Genomic DNA, 18,754 nt, shown 5'->3' with positions numbered 1-18,754 from the left:
TAAAAATGAGAGTTAGATTCCTTTCAGGGTAAGATCAGAGTGGGGTTTTTGTGTATCTTTTTTGGCGGCTTACAGTATTCGGTTTAGGGTGTCACTCTCTTCTTTCAGTTATCTCAAGTTATGAGGATTAGCTTTAATCCGACACAAATATTTGCATTTTCTCAATACACGTTGATTCTCGCACTTGCTTGTGTTTGAATAAATGTTGTAAATGAATGAGCTAGTCTATGTATACCACTGCCTCTTACTGGGGAGAATCAAATGCAGCCGCTGTTAGCAAGAGCTACTCAGGTTGTAGCCACCTGTGTTTTACAGGATTGTCCTGTCTAGGGAAGGTGGAAAACCCATTAAACATACCTACTAAGTGTTTGTTATTTGTTCAGTCAAAGCAGTGAATTTGTACTTCTAACTGAGATCATGAAAAGTAATTGCAGGTACTTGCCTAGTCTCCAGATAAACAAGAAAGAGAATAAGTGAGGAAAAGAAAAGGAAGCAGGAAACATGAGAATTTCAGTAATGTGGTAGGAGCCAGATGTTCTGTCAGAACCTTAAAACACTACATGAATTTCATCTGCCATTTTGTTGCCCAGTCACTCAATTTATTAAGATTCTTTTGTAGCTCTTCACAATCTGCTTTGGGACTGAACTATTTCGAGTAGTTTTGTGTCATCTGCAAATTTTGCCAACCCACTGTTTAATCCTTTTTCCAGATCATTTATAAATATGTTGAATAGGACTGGTCCCAGTACAGACCCCTGGGGGACACCGCTATTTACCTCTCTCCATTCTGAAAACTGACCATTTATTTCTACCTTTTGTTTCTGATCTTTTAACCAGTTACCAATCCAAGAGAGGACCTCCCCTCTCTGTCTCCATGACAGTTAACTTTGCTTAAAAGCCTTTGGTGAGGGACCTTGTTAAAGGCTTTCTGAAAATCTAAGTACACTATATCCACAGGATCCCCCTTTCAAAAAATTCTAATAGATTGGCAAAGCACAACTTCCATTTACAAAAACCGTGTTGACTCTCCCCCAACAAATTATGTTCATTGTGTCTGACAATTCTATTCTTTACTAGAGTTTCAACCAGTTTGCCTGGTACTGAAGTCAGGCTGACTGGCCTGTAGTTGCCAGGATCACCTTTGGAGCCCTTTTTTAAGATTGGCATCACCTTAGCTATCCTCCAGTCATCTGGAACATAAGCTGATTTAAATGACATATTACAAACTACAGTTAGTTCTGCAATTTCACTTTTGAGCTCCTTCAGATCTCTTGGGTGAATACCATCTGGTCCTGGTGACTTATTACTATTTAGCTTATCAATTTGTTCCTAAACCTCTTCTAATGACGCCTCAGTTTGAGACAGTTCATCAGATTTGTTACCTAAAAAGAATTGCTCAGGTTTGGGAATGTCCCTCACATCCTCAGCTGTGAAGACTGATGCAAAGAAATCATCTAGTTTCTCTGCAATGGCCTTATCATCCTTGAGTGCTCCTTTAGGATCTTGATCATCCTGTGGTCCTACTGGTTGTTTAGCAGGCTTCCTGCTTCTGATGTACTTAATTTTTTTTTGCTATTACTTTTTGACTCTCTGGCTAGCTGTTCTTCAAATTCTTTTCTGACCTTCCTAATTATATTTTTTACGCTTCACTTGGCAAAGTTTATGTTCTTTTTTATTTTCCTCACTAGGATTTAACTTCCATTTTTTACAGGATACCTTTTTATCTCTCACTGCCTCTTTTACTTTATTTTTTAACCACTTTGGCACTTTTCTGTTTCTCTTACTATGTTTCCTAAATTGGGGTAAACATTTAAGTTGAGCGTCTATTATGGTGCCTTTAAAAAGTTTCCATGCAGCTTGCGGGGATTAGGTACTGTACCTTTAATTTCTGTTTAACTAACTTCCTCATTTTTGTGTAATCTCCCTTTCTGAAATTAAAGAGTACAGTCTTGGGCTGCTGTAGTATTTTCCCAGACACAGGAATGTTAAAATTTATTATACTATGGCTACTATTACCAGGAGGTCCAAAAATATTCACCTCTGGGACCAGATCCTGTGTTCCACTTAGGGCTAAATCAAGAATCTCCTCTCCTCTTCTGGGTTCTAAGACTAGCTGCTCCAAGAAGCAGTCATTGAAAGTGTCAGCTTCTCATCCTGAGTTGACATTTACCCAGTCTATATGGGGATAGTTGAAATCCCCCATTTTTATTGTTTTTTTTTTTATTTTGATAGCCTCCCTAATTACCCTGAGCATTTCATGGTCACTATCACTTACATAACAGGAGTCCAGACAGAGGTTTTCTGATCCACCAGATAATCCAGCAGTGTTTTTTCCTCCTCCCACACTAACGTCTGACTTTCATACACAGTTGTACTGCTCTAGGTACCCTAGCATGGTTAAAGCAGTACATCCTCCTGACTGTGCATGCAGGTATATTGGTGCACATGTATTTATACTAGTACAGGTTGAATCTCTCTAACACGGATCTCTCTTGACCAACAACATCTATAATTTGGCATGATTTTAGTTAGCTGGATGACCAGTTAACATGTGTGTGGCCAAATTTCCCATGGTTTCATGAAGTTTATTTATAGCCACCAGTCCTGCCTCTCAGTGTTCTGTGCTGTTATTTGGCTCTAATTTACCCCTAAATGTCCTTTAAGAGCCCAGTAAGCAGTGAAAGTGTTGGTAATGCTGCTAGACAATATTGACTTCCCATGGTCCAGCAAATTCTCTCATCTGCCACCAGTCAGGTCCCAAAACTGCTGGACTAAAGAAGTTCAACCTGTATATCTTATTCCCATGCAGGAGGGAAAATAGTCTACATTGGTCTAAGGCAGATCTAACTACATTTACACTAAGGGTTTTACCTGTAGAATTTCTTTAGCAAAAAACAAGAAAAAAATCATTCCCCTAATGAACTAACTGTACTGCTACATGCCCTACCAGGAGAGATGGGGATGAGACACAGGAGTGTTATAACTGAAGCAATGCAGAAACCATGTGTGAGTCAAAGCAGCTGAGGGGATCAGAGAAGGCAGAAGCAGGACTGAAGGTGACTAAATCCTGAACTGAAGCTGAATGCTAACAGTTCCCACTCCACATTCAACCAGCCCTTGCGTTTTTCTCGGAGGTGCGTATTAACTTAAACCTATTTGTCTCATGCACTCTCTGGGATCTCTCCTACTGTTATGGGGATACTTCTAACAAGCCCCATGGCCTTGTTCTTATCACTCCTGTGGTTTGAACAGGAATAAATGAGAGAGACTTCTTTTAAATGTACATGTAATGCTCATACCTGCAAGAAGTAGGTGACACTTCCCCCGGAACCTGTGTCTTTGTCCACTGCCTCGATCTTAAAGATACTGCTCCCTGATGGAGTGTTCTGTAAATCAAAACAGGTAACACAATCAAGGGGACAGGCAAAATAATGTAAGGTAACAGAAGAGGAAGGCACGAAACGAGGAATGAGAGAAAAAGGGCTGGAAAGCAGCAAAGGAAGGAGAAATCAACGAAAGGTGAAAAGCAGGAATGCCCAAGGCAGAAGAAAAAGGGATTACAATAATTAAAAAGGAGAGGATGTAACACAGAATATGTTGGAGAGTGAATGGAAACAAACATGGGTGGGAGGGAGGGCAACTATGGAGTGAAAGAGAAAGACTGGGGAAGAAATAGGAAGAGAGAAATGCCTATTTGGGGGTCAAGGAGACAGAGAAATTTTCCTCTCCTATGATGCTGCTTCTTTTCCCACTGAAATCAGTGGTAAAATCCCCACTGACTTCAGTGGGAGCAAAAGCAGGCTTCCTGTGGAAAATATTGCGCAAATAAGCATCATAGCTTTCCCATGGGGGACCACGTGCATTCAAACAGTGGTGAACACTACAGTGCGACTTCTTCACTAATTGTGCTAATACTCTAAACCTAACCAAGAACTTCAGCCAAACCCCGATTTAGACACGTTAGTGATGGGATGTTACAGAAAAAACACTGGGTTATAGTACTTCTAGTATGCAAAACAAACCCAACCCACCTCTGGGACTTGGACTATGTAAGGTGTGTTGATAAACTCTGGACTCTCATCGTTGGCATCTGTTACAAGTATTCGGACTTTTTCAGCAACCTGGAGTGGAACATGATGAACAGTCAGTGAAATAAACTACATCACACTGTACACTTGTTTACTTGCATACTCTGATCCTGATTGGCTAAGGAGTTCAATAGCAGTGGAAAACAGCTTTATTATACATCAGAGGGGTAGCTGTGTTAGTCTGTATCTGCAAAAACAACAAGAAGTCCTGTGGCATCTCATAGACTGATAGATGTATTGGAGCATAAGCTTTCATGGGCAAAGACCCACTTCTTCAGATGCATCTGATGAAGTGGGTCTTTGCCATTGAAAGCTTATGCTCCAATATCTCTGTTAGCCTATAAGGTGCCACAGGACTTCTCATTGTTTTTGCTTTGTTATGGAATATCTTCAAGCTACCATCACTGGCTTTATCTACACTACAAAAATAACTTCAAAGTTGCTTACTTTGAAGTTCAACTTTGAAGTAAGCAACTTCGAAGTTGAGTGTCTACACACACCCTACTTTGAAGTTAAGCTTCAAAGTAGCGTACTACTCCATTCCCAGGAATAGAGCAAGGACTTCGAAGTTGGGCTCCCTACTTTGGAGTTAACTTTGAAGCAAGGGAAAATGCATGTAGACTCTCTGCTGGCTACTTCAAAAGTAGTGTCTGACCCATTCAGCAGGAAAACGGAAAGAGAGCTCATCACAGGCTTCTTAAAGAATTGTTCAAAAAAAGGCAATGGAAAGCCTAGTGTGCATTTAGAGGGTGTGTGCAAATGCACACAGATAACTTTGAAATTCTGATCCCATTTGTACCTTGAGAGAAAGCTCTGCCATCCAACACAGTTGAGCCCTTTCTGGGACGGAATGTGGCAGCTAATATCAATTCCCAGCAAAAACTGCAGCATTTTTTGTGAAGTGAAGATGTATACATCATCCAGATCCTCTAATGAAAGGTGAGTTCTAGGGCAGTGCTAGTCATTAGCTATGACTCTTCTAAACATTTATTCTTGTCACCCTCCTCTGAGTAAGGAAGCACTACAGAGTATTACTATCCCGGTTTCACGGAGGAGAAAATGGAAACACACAGAGTAAGGCCCACATCAATGGGAGTTAGGCACCAAAATACCTCAGGGGATCTGAGCCTACATGATTTGCCCAAGTTCCTAGGGATAGTTTCATGGCACATTCAAAAATAAAACCCAAGTTTTCTGTTCACCAGTCTTCTGCCATAATCAGAGAGCCATCCTTCCTATCTTTAAAACAACCGTGAAATGCATGGGTCTCACAGTGGATCTAGATTATGACACTGGTGCAGACACTTCAACTACACTTGTGAAAATGACACTAGGTCCCTTGCAACTAGAAATGATCAGTGCTTCAACAACAACAAACCAACGACAAAACAGAACAAACAAAAGCCACTCTCCAAGCACCACAGAGTTGCTTAGTGCAATGCCATACCATGCTAGTCCAGTGGTGACTCAGAGGGAGTAACACCAGCTACTGACTCTCCAACACTAATTCCTGTAACACTGAATTTTTCAACAGAGGTCTCCTAAAGTTGATCAGGCCCAACACTTCTTTCAGCTTGAGCTCTATTGTGATCTCAAACTAAAGTCTTAACCTGGGGTGCATGCACCCCCGCCCTTCCTGGGGGTGCAAGAAAGACATGACAGATTTTTTTAGAAGGTAAATCTTCAAAAACAAAAATTAAGCACAGGCACATAAGTACAACTACTTTGTTTCATCAAACCTATGTATTTATTAACATTCTACATTTTTTAACAATTACTGTAATATAGAAACAAAAAGTTATTTTCAAGTTTTTAAGCTAATTGTAGTGACATTATCTTGCTACAAAACACAGGGTACTGCCACATTGTGGGGTATTTCTTGACACATGCACAGATGATGATGTGGTAGACCAGTGGCTTTGTTTGAATTCAGTTAGCCCCTAACTATTAATGTGTCAGTTACAGTTTACTTCCACAGCAAAACTCTGCAACATCTCTGGGTAGTACCTGCATATTTTTGTGTGCCTCTTGTACTATTATTCGTGGTGAGTAATAACATAAAACTATTTTACATATATTTAATATGCATGTAAAAGTGTGTAGGCCCTCCATCTGCATTTTTGATTTTTGATAAAGCGTGTGAGAACATATTTGACTTTTGACAAAGGGGTGCGAGAACATATTTTGAGAACCAAAGGAGTGCTGGCTGCAGTAAAGGTTAAGAACCAGTGGCATAAGGTGATACCTGGTATGAAAAGGCACTATGGTTTTACAGTCTTTTTTCAGAGAGATCTTTGCTTTGGACCACATAATCCAAAATTAGTTTGACTGATTGCAAGAAATTGGATTTAGGTCTGAGTTATTGTGATTTCATCATCCCTGGTAAGAGTTGCACAGGACCCTCATCAGACTATGTTTTCTTACATACCAAGATACTCTCTGAATGGTGGCTAATGCAGAGTGGATAAGTTTGGCGTATGTGGATACTCACTGTACTCATGCCATCTGAAATACTGACTATAACTTCAATCTCATCTTCCTTCTGCAAACAAAGACAATTAATTTAAACAGAGGTCAATATTTAGCAATATTATTCAAGGAGGGTTTGTGTGTTGAATGGATCACAAGAACATCCAGACTTTTAACAGTTAACACTAATAAAAAAGAGTATGGGAAAGGAGATCAAAAATCAGGTTTTAGGGCATAAGCTGATCTCTTTTATGGTTTGGGTGGGTGGGCATTTTGTGGGGTTTCTTCCACTTCCTTCTGAGGCATTCAGTGATGTCCAGTGTGGCAAACAGGATGCTGAACTAGATGGACAATGTGATCTGATACAGCAATTTCTGTGTGTGAGCTACTGAAAGTCAAGCTTAGCATTTGTCAAGAAAATACTACCTAAAAAGGTATCATGTGGCACTTCTGCTCACTCGGTATACAGTAGTTTAAGGTATTTAATAAGTATTGGGCAGCCTCACCTGACAAGGATTTGTACCCAAACAGGTAATATCAGAAGCTTAGGGCATCTGATCTTGGAACAAGTTAGCCCAATATGTTGGGTTTGGTGAGACCACCCCGAGCTGATAGAAAGTGCCTTCATTTAACTGGGTACATGTGTCTTACACCATTTAGTGGTTTTTAATTTCTGTTTTTCATATTTAACTCCCCAAAAATATTTAAAGAAATTCAACAGCAGCAGCCTGGTATTTACTTCAGGGTCCAATATGTAATTCTTGTGCATATGTGGGAAAGAGCATATATGCAGAGCAATATTCATCTTCAGGTACCCTAATTGGTCAGCCCCAGAAAATCAACTACAGTGAACCCAACTCATCCTACATCTGGGAGCAGTGGGGCCAACAGCTACTGCAGGCCAGGGGGCATGGTTGGAAAGGGGCCCAGCTCAGGGGGCTTAGGGCAGTTCTCCCTCAGAGTCATGGCATTTTAAAGCGGCCTGGAGCTCCAGCCACCACCGCTGCTACTTGACAACTTCCTCCATGCACACCCCCGCCACCAATTGGTGGGCCTGTCCAGGAGAATTCAAATTCCATCTCCTATGATTAGAGAATTCTTCATTCGGCAGAATTAGAGAAAACTTCATCTGGAAATGGACAGAAAACAGAGTAGGAATAAATAATGAATTTTCAATTTGGCAGGAATTTAGTGGTTGGGTACTGCAAGATTCTTCAGTAGAAGCAGCGTTATATATGAAATGAAAAAGGGGATAACAAATACAGGGCTGATGAGAGATTTTGCCAGGCTCTAGAGGGAGTTGGCTCTGAGCCCATGGAAGGGGCAGAGCCTAGGGAGGAAGGGGAGGACTGGAGCTAGCCTTCCACAGCCAGACCTTCAGCACTGCTGGGGCCTCTGAGTGCATGTAATCTTAGATTTAAAAGGCTGGAAACCTGCACCCTTTAAATCTCAGGCAGCATAAACTCTGTGGCCCCTGTGCTGCTGAGGGGCTGGCTGGGGGAGGCTAGCTCCAGTCCTGCCCCTTCCTTTCTAGTCCATGCACCTTCTAGGGACCAAAGTTGGCAGTTGGGAGCTTCAGGCCCTTTTAAATTGCTGGGGCCTGGCTCAGCTGGCCCTTTTGTCCTCCCATTGGCAGTCGTGAACTGGATGATATAAACATGGATAGAATTATACTGTACAATAAGTTTACATAATTTGAAGGTCCAGTTGACTCAGACTTCATGTTCAGGAGGGACCATCATGATCATGTAGTCTGACCTCCTGCACACTACAGGCCACACAGCCTCACCTACCCTTTTCTGTAAAAGACCCATAATCTCTGAGGCCGTGTCTACACGACAAAAATTACTTCAAAGTTGCTTACTTTGAAGTACAACTTCAAAGTAACAGACTTCAAAGTTGAGCATCTACCCACACCCTACTTCAAAGTAGGCCACTACTCCATTCCCAGGAATGGAGTAAGGACTTCAAAGTTGGGCTCCCTTACTTTAAAGTTAACTTTAAAGTAAGGGAAAAGGTGTGTAAACTCGCTGCAGGCTACTTCAAAGTAGCTCCTAACTTTGAAGCTAACTTCGAAGTTAGTTCCTAATGTAGATGCACCCTGACTGAGCTACTTAAGTCTTCATATCATGACTGAAAGACTTAAAGTTACAGATAATCTACCATTCAGACTAGGGTATGAACTGACATTATCTCTTAAACTACTGATCAAACTAAGAACTTGAATCTATTATAGAAATACAGATGGGAGCCATTTTACTGGGCTTTACCTCTCTATCCAACTCCTCAACCAAGGTGACATTTCCAAAGTTTGTATCAATGGCAAAGTAACTTCTTGACCCAGCTTCATAGGTCATTCCATAGGTCACAGGATCTCCTTCTGGGTCGGTTCCATTCAGAGTGTACACATGTGTGCCTGACAAAATAGATTTAGTTATTTCACAAGACTTCCCAATGGTAACTGTGATCAACATGTGTTTTCAATAAACTGTTTCTTATGCATTTTGCCCCTTTTTATGGTTAGTCAAGGATTGTGAACCAGCTTCAGTTTATGGGATTGTATTCATAAAGTTAGAGTGAAAGATCAGAAGAAAGTGAACACCAGATCATAGGGTTCAATAGTTATGACTCACATTTTATGTCTATGGGTTAGCTCAGATAATCTGTGAGGTCCTCCCCTTTCAGAGCCTGGCACTGCAGAATACCACAAAATTCAATCCTAATGTTAATTTGGATGGAGACCATCTGGCTAACCCTTAGTCCAGGCAAGCCTGGGGTGATGCTGGCAGGAAGAAGAGCTCTCAATAATTCGTATTCTTTATAATGTTCTCCACCACTGAGGGCATCTGGCCTCAGAGTGTTTAATAGGCCTACATCTTTGGGGTCTTTTGCCTTCTCAGTGCTATTGGATGTCCAGCCAACCACAGGATCATTAAAATGCCCTCTTCCATCCACCACTGACAGGAAGAGTGCAGCCCGCCCCCAGAGGATGGCTACGTTCTATTGGAAGAGTGGAACTGTTAATCACAAGGGAAGACAACTTCCACATGATCTGGGCCTGGACTAAGGAAGTCACCCCTGGCAACAATATCAGACTGACCAGTCTTACCCAGTCTCAGAACTACATAAATTCCAACCTCCTCTCTTCCACTTAGCTTTTCCTTCATTTAAATTCTTCACACAATGCACCCACCCATTCATTCATACACAAGCAAATAGCCAACCAATATAATTTTCCTACAAGATAGGATTACAGACAGACTGTTGTTTCTATTTTAAAATATGTGTGAAGATGGTGCCAGACTTTTGTGATGAATTGAGTCCTTTCATTGAAAGGGACATGCTTTGAGGGACTGTACTACCTACATTTTCAAGACATTGTCTGATAATTATTGAGCAACATCAGTGAAAGTCTCTTATTTTACTTTACATTTCTATAGCACCCTTCGTCCAAGGATTGCAAAGTACTTTTGAAAGGCCAGTTATCTGGGTCTCATAGTTGGTGTTATCACAATTTTCCAGGTGGGTAAACTGAGGCACAAACAAGTTATGTGAATTGCCCAAGATCATATGATGAGTTAATGTCATAGTCAGAAGTAGAAATCAGGAGTCCTGATGCCCAGTCCAATGCTTTAACTACTAGAACGATCACTGCCTCTAGTAAGAATCACACATAAAATTCCCAAACAACTCTGAAAATTATGCTTAGAACTTCTCTCCCTGGAAATTTGAGGGCTCAGTACACACAACTGTGCTTGTGGAAACTTAGTTTTTACATTGTGGCAAATGTTCTACTGCACACAAAATATTGTAGCCGAGTAACTACTGACATCGTGAGTAGTGTGGTTTGCTTATACAGCAAACAGCCCACAAGAAGTCATAGCTCTGTCTACTGAGGAAATCATCATTGCTGAAGAAGTTGTGTGGCAAGGTGTTTAGAAGGAAGTTTTTTGTTGCTGGCTCTGTTAGCTGCAGCATGAACGACCCCCAACACACAGAGACATGAACTGTCCTTTCCTAGAAATAAATATGGCAGAGGTGGGCTCTTGGTTTAAGGATTCATACAAGACTAGTGTGCTTTGTCAGATGAAAACACCAAGTTTTCCCTGGTTCCTCACTCAAATTATTCAGGAGCACTGAGTTTTGCAAGCTTGTCACTCTAAGTTACAAAGTAGCTTAAGGTCATTCTGTGGTTCAATATCTTTTTGATGTCTGCACTAAAGCACATATCATTATTTTGGCAAGAGTGATGGACAATGCTGTTGCAGATTCCTCAAGTGTTGTGGTGCTGTCAGTAGCAACTATGCACCATGGATGTTCCTTTGTATTTCTTTGGTTTTGTACTATAAGCTTCTCAAAGATCACTTGCTCACTCTTCAGACATGAAAAATAAACATATCTCAAGCATAACATCATGGAGCACTAAAACGCTGTAGAATATCAAGTAACAAGGCATCCGAAGGCCTGGAACTTGCCATATCTGGCTGTCCACAAGGACAGAGGGATTATTTTGGGGAGGCTATTGAAGACGCAGCCATACTGCACTGCAATAGGTCTTATTCCCATGTTGGTCTCTACTACTGGAAGTACTAAAAAGGTGGTGAATTCTTAAAGTAAAATTTTAAATTTTGCAAAAAATAACAGCGGACAAGGGGAATGAAAGTACTACACGCTGCCAGGATCCAGCTTACTCCATCCCTGATGAATACAGAGGGTTTGGAAAATGGGTGCACAAAATTGCAAACCAAATGGTAGACTCAGACGGGCAGCCATGTTAGCCTTTAGTGGCACAAACAGCAAGCAGTCATGCAGCACCTTAAAGACTAACAAATTTGTTTATTAGGTAGTGAGATTTATTTAGGTAATTTATTTATTAGGTCATGAACTTTTGTGGGTAAGACTCACTGGGACTTATCCATGAAAAATAAAATAAAAAGGAGAAAAAAAGAAAAACAAACCTTGTTTTGAGATTTTTCTATTAAAAATAAAAGGGTGGGGGGTTGTTTTATGGTGTGGTATCTACGTCCTGACATAGTTTTCTGCATAAGGGAACTGATTCTGAAAAAGTCATGAACACCCAGCAGCTCCCACTGACTTTTAATGTCTCTCTTTTTGAGAATCTTTGTTTTGATGTTAAAAACATTTTGGGCCAGATTCTGCTTTCACATATAGGCCTTGTCTACATTAGCCCCAAACTTCGAAATGGCCACGCAAATGGCCATTTCGAAGTTTACTAAAGAAGCGCTGAAATACATATTCAGCGCTTCGTTAGCATGCGGGCGGCCGCGGCACTTCAAAATTGATGTGGCTTGCCGCTGCGCAGCTCGTCCAGACGGGGCTCCTTTTTGAAAGGACCCCCCCCTAGTTCGAAGTCCCCTTATTCCCATCTGCTCACAGGAATAAGGGAACTTCAAAGTAGGCGGGGTCTTTCCAAAAGGGGCCCCATTGGGACGAGCCGTGTGGCGGCGAGCCGCGTCAATTTCGAAGTGCCGTGGATGCCCGCATGCTAATGAAGCGCTGAATATGCATTTCAGCGCTTCATTAGTAAACTTCGAAATGGCCATTTGCATAGCCATTTCGAAGTTTGGGGCTAGTGTAGACAAGGCCATACAGGCATATAGCTGGATTAACTCCACTGACTTTATTGTCAATGAAATCTTTTTCTCACTCTTTCTTTTTTTCACTATAACTTTTCACTTCTTAATTGCCCCACTTTTATATTTCTCACTCTCCAACCTTCTGTAGCTCTGTCCTGTCTACTCCCTCTGTGAATGTGTAACTGTTTTTGCCTTCTAGCTGATTTCTTCTGCCTTTCTGACACATCTTGCTGTGGGTTTCTCATATGTTTGTCTGTCTGTTCCAACTGTTCCAACTGTGTTATCTGTTTAAAAAGCTATACTGAGAGTTTTAGTTGCCATGAATATTTGGGATAAAAATAGCACTTGAAAATTTGCAGTACATGATACCTTTTGTCTATGGAAAACAAATAACTTCGTTTAAGTCCAACAATACCACCATACAGCAGACTAATTGTACACCCTCTGTACAGACGGGGAAACTGAGTCAAAGAGGCCCAATCCCACAGCAAGCCAGTGGCAACCTAGAGTCTGGGCTCCCAGTCTCAGGTAGTAATTATTCTTTCAGGAAGGCAAAACAGAAGAAATGTAGCACTTTAAAGACTAAAAATGATTCATTTGGTGTTTTTTGTTGTCTTTGTACAGCACCTAACACAAGGGGGAGATCCAGTTCCACCATCAGGACTCCCAAGAACTATTCCAGCACAAGTAAATAACAACAACAATAATATCACTCCTGAGAAACACAAAACTATCCGGTAGCCAATGCAGCCTAAGGGCTACCTGAAGAAGAATTTTATGAAATACTGTGAGAGTGTATTTCAACTTAAACTTGTGTGCGCCCACTTCTTCCAACTGAGCTATCTGCAGGATGGAACGTGAGTGACTAGAAACACAGTAAGGATCCCTGTGCACAGTTTTCATCCTTTATGAGAACACTTGTGTGCATCAAATATTAGCTATACAATCTGGCATGTTCTTTGCAAACCTAAGTAATAGTCATGTTGCAAGCTCTTAGGGTAATCAAAACATTTTACCTGGTGCAGCTTGTAGGGACATTCTTATTAAGGCAGCAGGAAATTTCTACTGCAGAAAGCAAAATGAAAAACTGACATTCAATTTAAATTTGCTGTTGGTGAGGTCTTCAAATAGGGAACAATGGGGTTCATTGATATTTATGCCCTACTGTTTTCTGAACTCATTTCTTGGGTAGAAAGGATATGCCTGGTTATGTGACTAAAAAGTAATGTGCTATTGAAATGTAATTGTTTGTTTGCAATTTCTCTTCCAGTGCAGTCTCAGCTGAGTTATAGCTGAAGGCACAAGCTCTCCATATCATTAACACCCTGGGAACACTTCCCACCACAGTGTTAATGCCAATTAAAAATCTCTATTGGCATGCTGACTTCACTGCCTGAAAGCGAAGTAAATTAGAAATCCAACCGAGATGTTATCCGTGGGTGCAAGCAAATGGTCCCCTTCCCTCATAAACAGAAGTAAATAGAGTATTATTCATATAGGGACAGGGGAAAATATAAGACTAACTGGTACAGCCATAATCTGTCCTATCAACTACAATCTGCATGAGGACAGGAATCTTGCATCCTCTTTGCATAATACAGCAGCCAGCACACAGACAGAGCTCAATAAACAGTACAATACCACAGAAGCAGCTGCCCCACATGGATCCTTCACTGGCGGGAGCCTTAGAACAATAAAATCATAGAAATGTAGGGCTGCAAATGAAGTCCAGAGTTCTTCTAGTTCAGCCCCCTGTTCAGCATCAGGACCAATTATACGTAAAGCATTGTCCACAACTTCCCTAGGTAACTTGTTCAGGTGTTTATAGTACCAATATAGCTTAAAAATCACTAATATCCAGCCTAAATCTCCTTTACTGAAAACTAAGCCAATTATTTCTTGTCTGTTGTTGAATCTTTGTTGGATCTGGAAAACAATTCATTCCTGTCCTCTTTCTTACAATCTCTTGCATATTTGAAGATTTATTAGGTGCCCCTTCAGCCTGACTTTCTCTAAACTACATGAGTCCCAACTATCATTTTTTTCAACCTTTCCTCTTAAGCCAGATTTTCTAAACCTTTTACCTTTTTTATAGCTCTCCTCCAGTTTCTCCAATTTGTTCAATTCTTTCTTAAGTTGTGGTGCCCAGAACTGGACACATTACTCACCTCAGGACTCACAAGTGCCAAAGGGGAGCAATTATCTTCCGTACCTTATATATGATTGCATTAAAAGCATCCCAGAATGCCATTTGCCCTTTTCTCAATTGCATAGCACGGTTGGCTCATTCAGTCCAAGATCCACTATCACCCCAGATATTTCTCTGCACTACTAATGTCTCCTCTGTTATTCCTCATTTTGTAGTTGTGCAATTGATGTTTCCTAAGTGAAGTACTTTGACCTTGTTTTTATTGAATTTCATCTTACTGATTTCAGACCAATTTCTGATTTGCCAAGGTTGTTTGAATTCTAACGCTATCCGCCATAGTGCTTGCAGCCCCTCCCAGCTTGGTGTCATTCACAAACTTTTTAAGCCTACTCTCTACTCCAATGTTCAAGTCAATAATGGAAATATTGAATAGCACTAGTCTTAGGACAGATATCCGTGGGACTCCATTAGCTATTTCCTGCCTGTTGACTATGAACCATTGAAATTACTCGGAGCTTTTTTTCAATCCTTTACACATCTAGACTATCTGTAAAATTAGTAGCTGAGAGGAATGCATTGAATACTTCTGTTAGTAAACTTCTTTTACTATGATTTCATTTTCTTATTTTTTCATCAGGGCACATCTAGGTTCCAAGCAAGACTGGAAAGGAACACATCAAAGTTCTGCCAAAAAATGGTAGTTTAGTACTACTTCCAGGCCAACTCAGACATGGAAGTAAAGGAAATCTGAAACCAAATAGTCTTGGAGAATCACTTGGATGGCAAGGCCACCATTTGTGGATTCTGGAAAGCAAGCCCATGCCTTCTGTCACAAGAGCCGCTCAGCCTCTTAATGTTCTGAGCCTAGCTAGCTCCATTCCATACCAGAGAGGCAGTTCTAGCTGGGACTTTGAGACTGCCTGATGTTGAAGTGAATCCCCCCAACCCCAACTTACTCCCAAGATCCTAACAGCCAGGAGCCCCTTCTGGGGGCTTAAGTGACGTATGTGTGAGTGAATCCTTAGCATCAGGGTGACTTTCACCCAGACGGAAATGACATGAGACTGATATTTGCATCACTGTACACTAATGACTTTTCAGTCCTTTTACCGACTTGGTCTGTGTTGGGAATTTGCCCCAATTGCAGTAGTCAATGGGCAGGTACTGAAGCTGCTTCCCCAGAACATATCCCACATGTAGACAAGACAAGCTGCAATTAACCTGCGTGTCAGTGCTAGGATCCACTAGTACAAATCACAACTTTCCTGATGGCACTGGGAGGTTGCTTAGGTGGGTTGATGGGTGCTGACCTTCAATTGCTGGAGTGCAAATTCCCACTGGTGCTGCAGCTTTACCCTGAGTAGGCTCTGACTGCACTAATTCCATTGGAATATAAATCCTTAACATTCAGTGTTAAATGACACATTCAAAGGGGTTATCATCCATTGTCCCTTTTGCTGGTTGTTGTTGCCACTATCCTGTTGGTGGCAACAGTTGAAGAAGAAACTCTGATCCTCCATGTTAAAGAGTCCAGCAAGGGACCAAGAAGACTCAAACACGTCTACACTATGGCTACAGCACATTAGCTATGCTGGCCTAGAGCGATGGAAGGGGTTTTTCCATCACAGTAGGACCACCACCTTTTTCTTCTGGTTAGGTGCTCAGCACCACTGAAGTACAGGTGTGTCTGGAGAAGAAGCCATCAGTACAGAGTACTCCAAGCAAGAGTGTGTTGAGGATATTTTTCCTAAACCCACCATGACAAACACTTCCTCTTACAGAAAATACCAAAGGAATTTTAGGGTAGGATTTTCAAAGCACAATGTTCTCTGCATTGATGACAGTGAGAGCAGAATGAGGCCAAATGCTAAGAAGTCTTAAAAAATCTCCCTCCCTTTAATGTCAACCAGAACAGATAGGAACTTTTAAGGGACTCACCCAAAGGCTAGTAAGTGCAGCCAGTCAGGAGCAAATACAAAACACAGCCTCGGGGCTACATTTGAGTGCCTTGTGATGGTATTTTTTTCCCCATAAAACCTGTAATCTAGAACCAGTTGGGAAATGAAACCTTTACAATTTTCCAATAAAACTGGAGTTTTTTTCCCATTTAGTCTAAAAAGACTTTTAGTCACAAAATACATTGTGACAAAAAATATCCAACCATTTCAACTTCAAACGTAAAAGGGTAACAATTATCTGAAGGAAAACCTCCTGTGTGTTCTCTCTCTTATTTTCATTTCAGTGTACAGTTGTGCTGTGGGTTGCCCTGTGAGGAATACAAGCTGTCAGTAATACTTATCAGAAACTCTATTCTCTTCCCATAAACATCTGCCTGGGCAGTCAAGTGTGTCTCTTAATATTACAAATCATTTATGACCTCATAACACTCAAGTGCTGGTGACCAATAGTGTGGGAGAGAAAAAATATTTTCAAAATGCAGTTTGCAGTCAAACAAACCATTTGAAAGAAAGAAAGAAAGCAAGCAAGCAAGCAAGAAAGCTTTTAATGCATCAAAGGCAAAGATACCAGAACATTTTGGGTGTGTACTAATAAACAGCACAACAAAATAAATTGTGTGCTTTCCCACACCTTCTTAATGATCCAGGCAACAAGTGACAGTAATTTTAGAATTCATTTAAACAGGTGTACAATGATACTGACCAACAGGTGTATCTTCCGAAAGGCTGAGAAGAGCCATGTTCCCATTTGTGCTGCCAGCTCCATTATCAAAGAAGTAGGGAGCATAATTTGCCTGAACTGCAATTAAAACAAAGCAGAACCCAAAGAAAAGCATTTCATAAATTGCAGTGACTTAGATGTCCTACCCTGCTGCTCTCTCTACGTAAAGAATGACAAGCCCTTTGGGGAATAATATGACTTTGTATCATACCCAGTTACACTAATGAACTTTTTACCTTTTAAATATATATGTTAAATTGCTTCTGTATGGTCTTGTAGCAGTAGTTCAGATAAATAATTCATAGCAGCATTTAAAGAATAAGAGTCTAGAAAGAAGAACTACATAGGATATGTCTAAAGAGCTTTCAACATTCAGATACTGCTTATTGCAAAGTAACCTTCACAGCCATTCACAATTTACACATACAGTTCCCATGCACTCTGAGTGTGTTAAATCTGATACCTGGCCAACGGCTAAGCAATAACCTACACAATATTCCAATCACATGTGAAATTACGCCTACTGAACCAGCAATAAGCCATAATTAAATAGTTACTTACTTGCTGCCCGACAACAAAGTTAAAAAGAAAAAGAAAGCAAATTAGTTTGTCATTCTAATCACTCACAGTTAAAGAATTAAAATAGCCCATTTGAAACAAAATTGCAAAATGCAAACGGGGGAGGCAGCATTTGCACAGTGATCAGTCTCTCAGGGCACAATTTCAGGACTACATTATCCCTTCAATAAGGATTACTACAGGATATGCCATGTCCTCCTATTTGTTTAGTAACTAAAACGAAAGCTGTACTTACCCAGACAGATGTGCACCAAACTGAGAAATAAAGATGGGGTGAAACGTCTTACATGCTTCATCCCACTGAGGGAAAGGCTAATTTCTTCTGTTTCAAAGGAGTTTTGAAATGTTTGGTTGCTTGCTTTTTGTCTGAAGGGATTGCCAAAGTCTCCTTCAGACCTGTGGGGTGGTGAAATGTGCAAGAGGCAGTAACAGATGTTAAGATGTTAAGCGGATGACACGTCTTAATTTCTGAGGAATTTAAAGATACTCCTTCCTAGCATGCACTTAGGCTAATTACTTTGCACGGAGCTGTGGGACTCATTTCTGATACAAGATTGGGAGGAATCAACATCACACTCACAGGGGCTGTTATTTGTACTGTACTTAGCTTGCCCAATGAACCACCCTCTGCTTCCTGAATATAGAAGCCAGAAGGCAGGTAAAGTTGAATTTTTTAAAGAGTACATCTTATTCTCTAACTTACTCCTCTGTTTTTCAGAACTAAGAGAGGTTTTATCTACTTTAAATTTTAGCTTCTTTAAGAAACAAGGGACTAGGAACTCAGAAGACATGCATTAGAAAAGTAAGCAGCAATGCCTTAATATCAGTACTTGAAAAGAGGCCATCTCATACATGACAATACAAAATATCACAGAGAAAAGCCAGCAATGGTTAAAGATTTGTTTTTTAAACATCTGGATTTCAGTTAAGTATTTGATATATCTTTTATAGCTGATATATAATTTATAACTGGCATCCTGACACTTTTTAAAAAATACACCTAGGAAAATATTACTGAAATAGATTTTTTTTCATCTTTCTTTTCTGTTCCATACAGTTAAAAGTGTACTTCATATGTGTGTGTGTGTGTGTGTGTGTGTGTGTGTGTGTGTGTACTTCATTTATATATATATAATTTCTTCAGGAGAAAAAAGAGAAAAAATGTCATCTATATTTATACCAGAGAGGTAGCC

General features: G+C 40.6%; 1 protein-coding gene across 1 annotated transcript in view; it reads right to left on the bottom strand.

Moving 5' to 3' along the window:
* The window catches only part of CDHR1 (cadherin related family member 1), a 59,453-nt gene extending 41,533 nt beyond the window's left edge, over positions 1-17,920 (bottom strand). Inside the window, exons 1-6 of the mRNA XM_074999742.1 lie at positions 17,797-17,920; positions 16,965-17,060; positions 8,828-8,973; positions 6,580-6,630; positions 4,032-4,121; positions 3,300-3,386 (exon numbers count right to left, since the gene is read on the bottom strand). Coding sequence (XP_074855843.1) covers positions 3,300-3,386; positions 4,032-4,121; positions 6,580-6,630; positions 8,828-8,973; positions 16,965-17,060; positions 17,797-17,857 — 531 coding nt within the window. The 5' untranslated portion in view covers positions 17,858-17,920. The remainder of the gene's footprint in view (positions 1-3,299; positions 3,387-4,031; positions 4,122-6,579; positions 6,631-8,827; positions 8,974-16,964; positions 17,061-17,796) is intronic.
* Positions 17,921-18,754: the final 834 nt, after the last annotated feature.

This window comes from Carettochelys insculpta, chromosome 7 (genome assembly GCF_033958435.1).
Source record: "Carettochelys insculpta isolate YL-2023 chromosome 7, ASM3395843v1, whole genome shotgun sequence".
Classification (NCBI taxonomy): Eukaryota; Metazoa; Chordata; order Testudines; family Carettochelyidae; genus Carettochelys; species Carettochelys insculpta.
The sequence above is the reverse complement of the archived record's forward strand: the minus strand, read 5'-3'. Positions and strand labels throughout refer to the sequence as shown.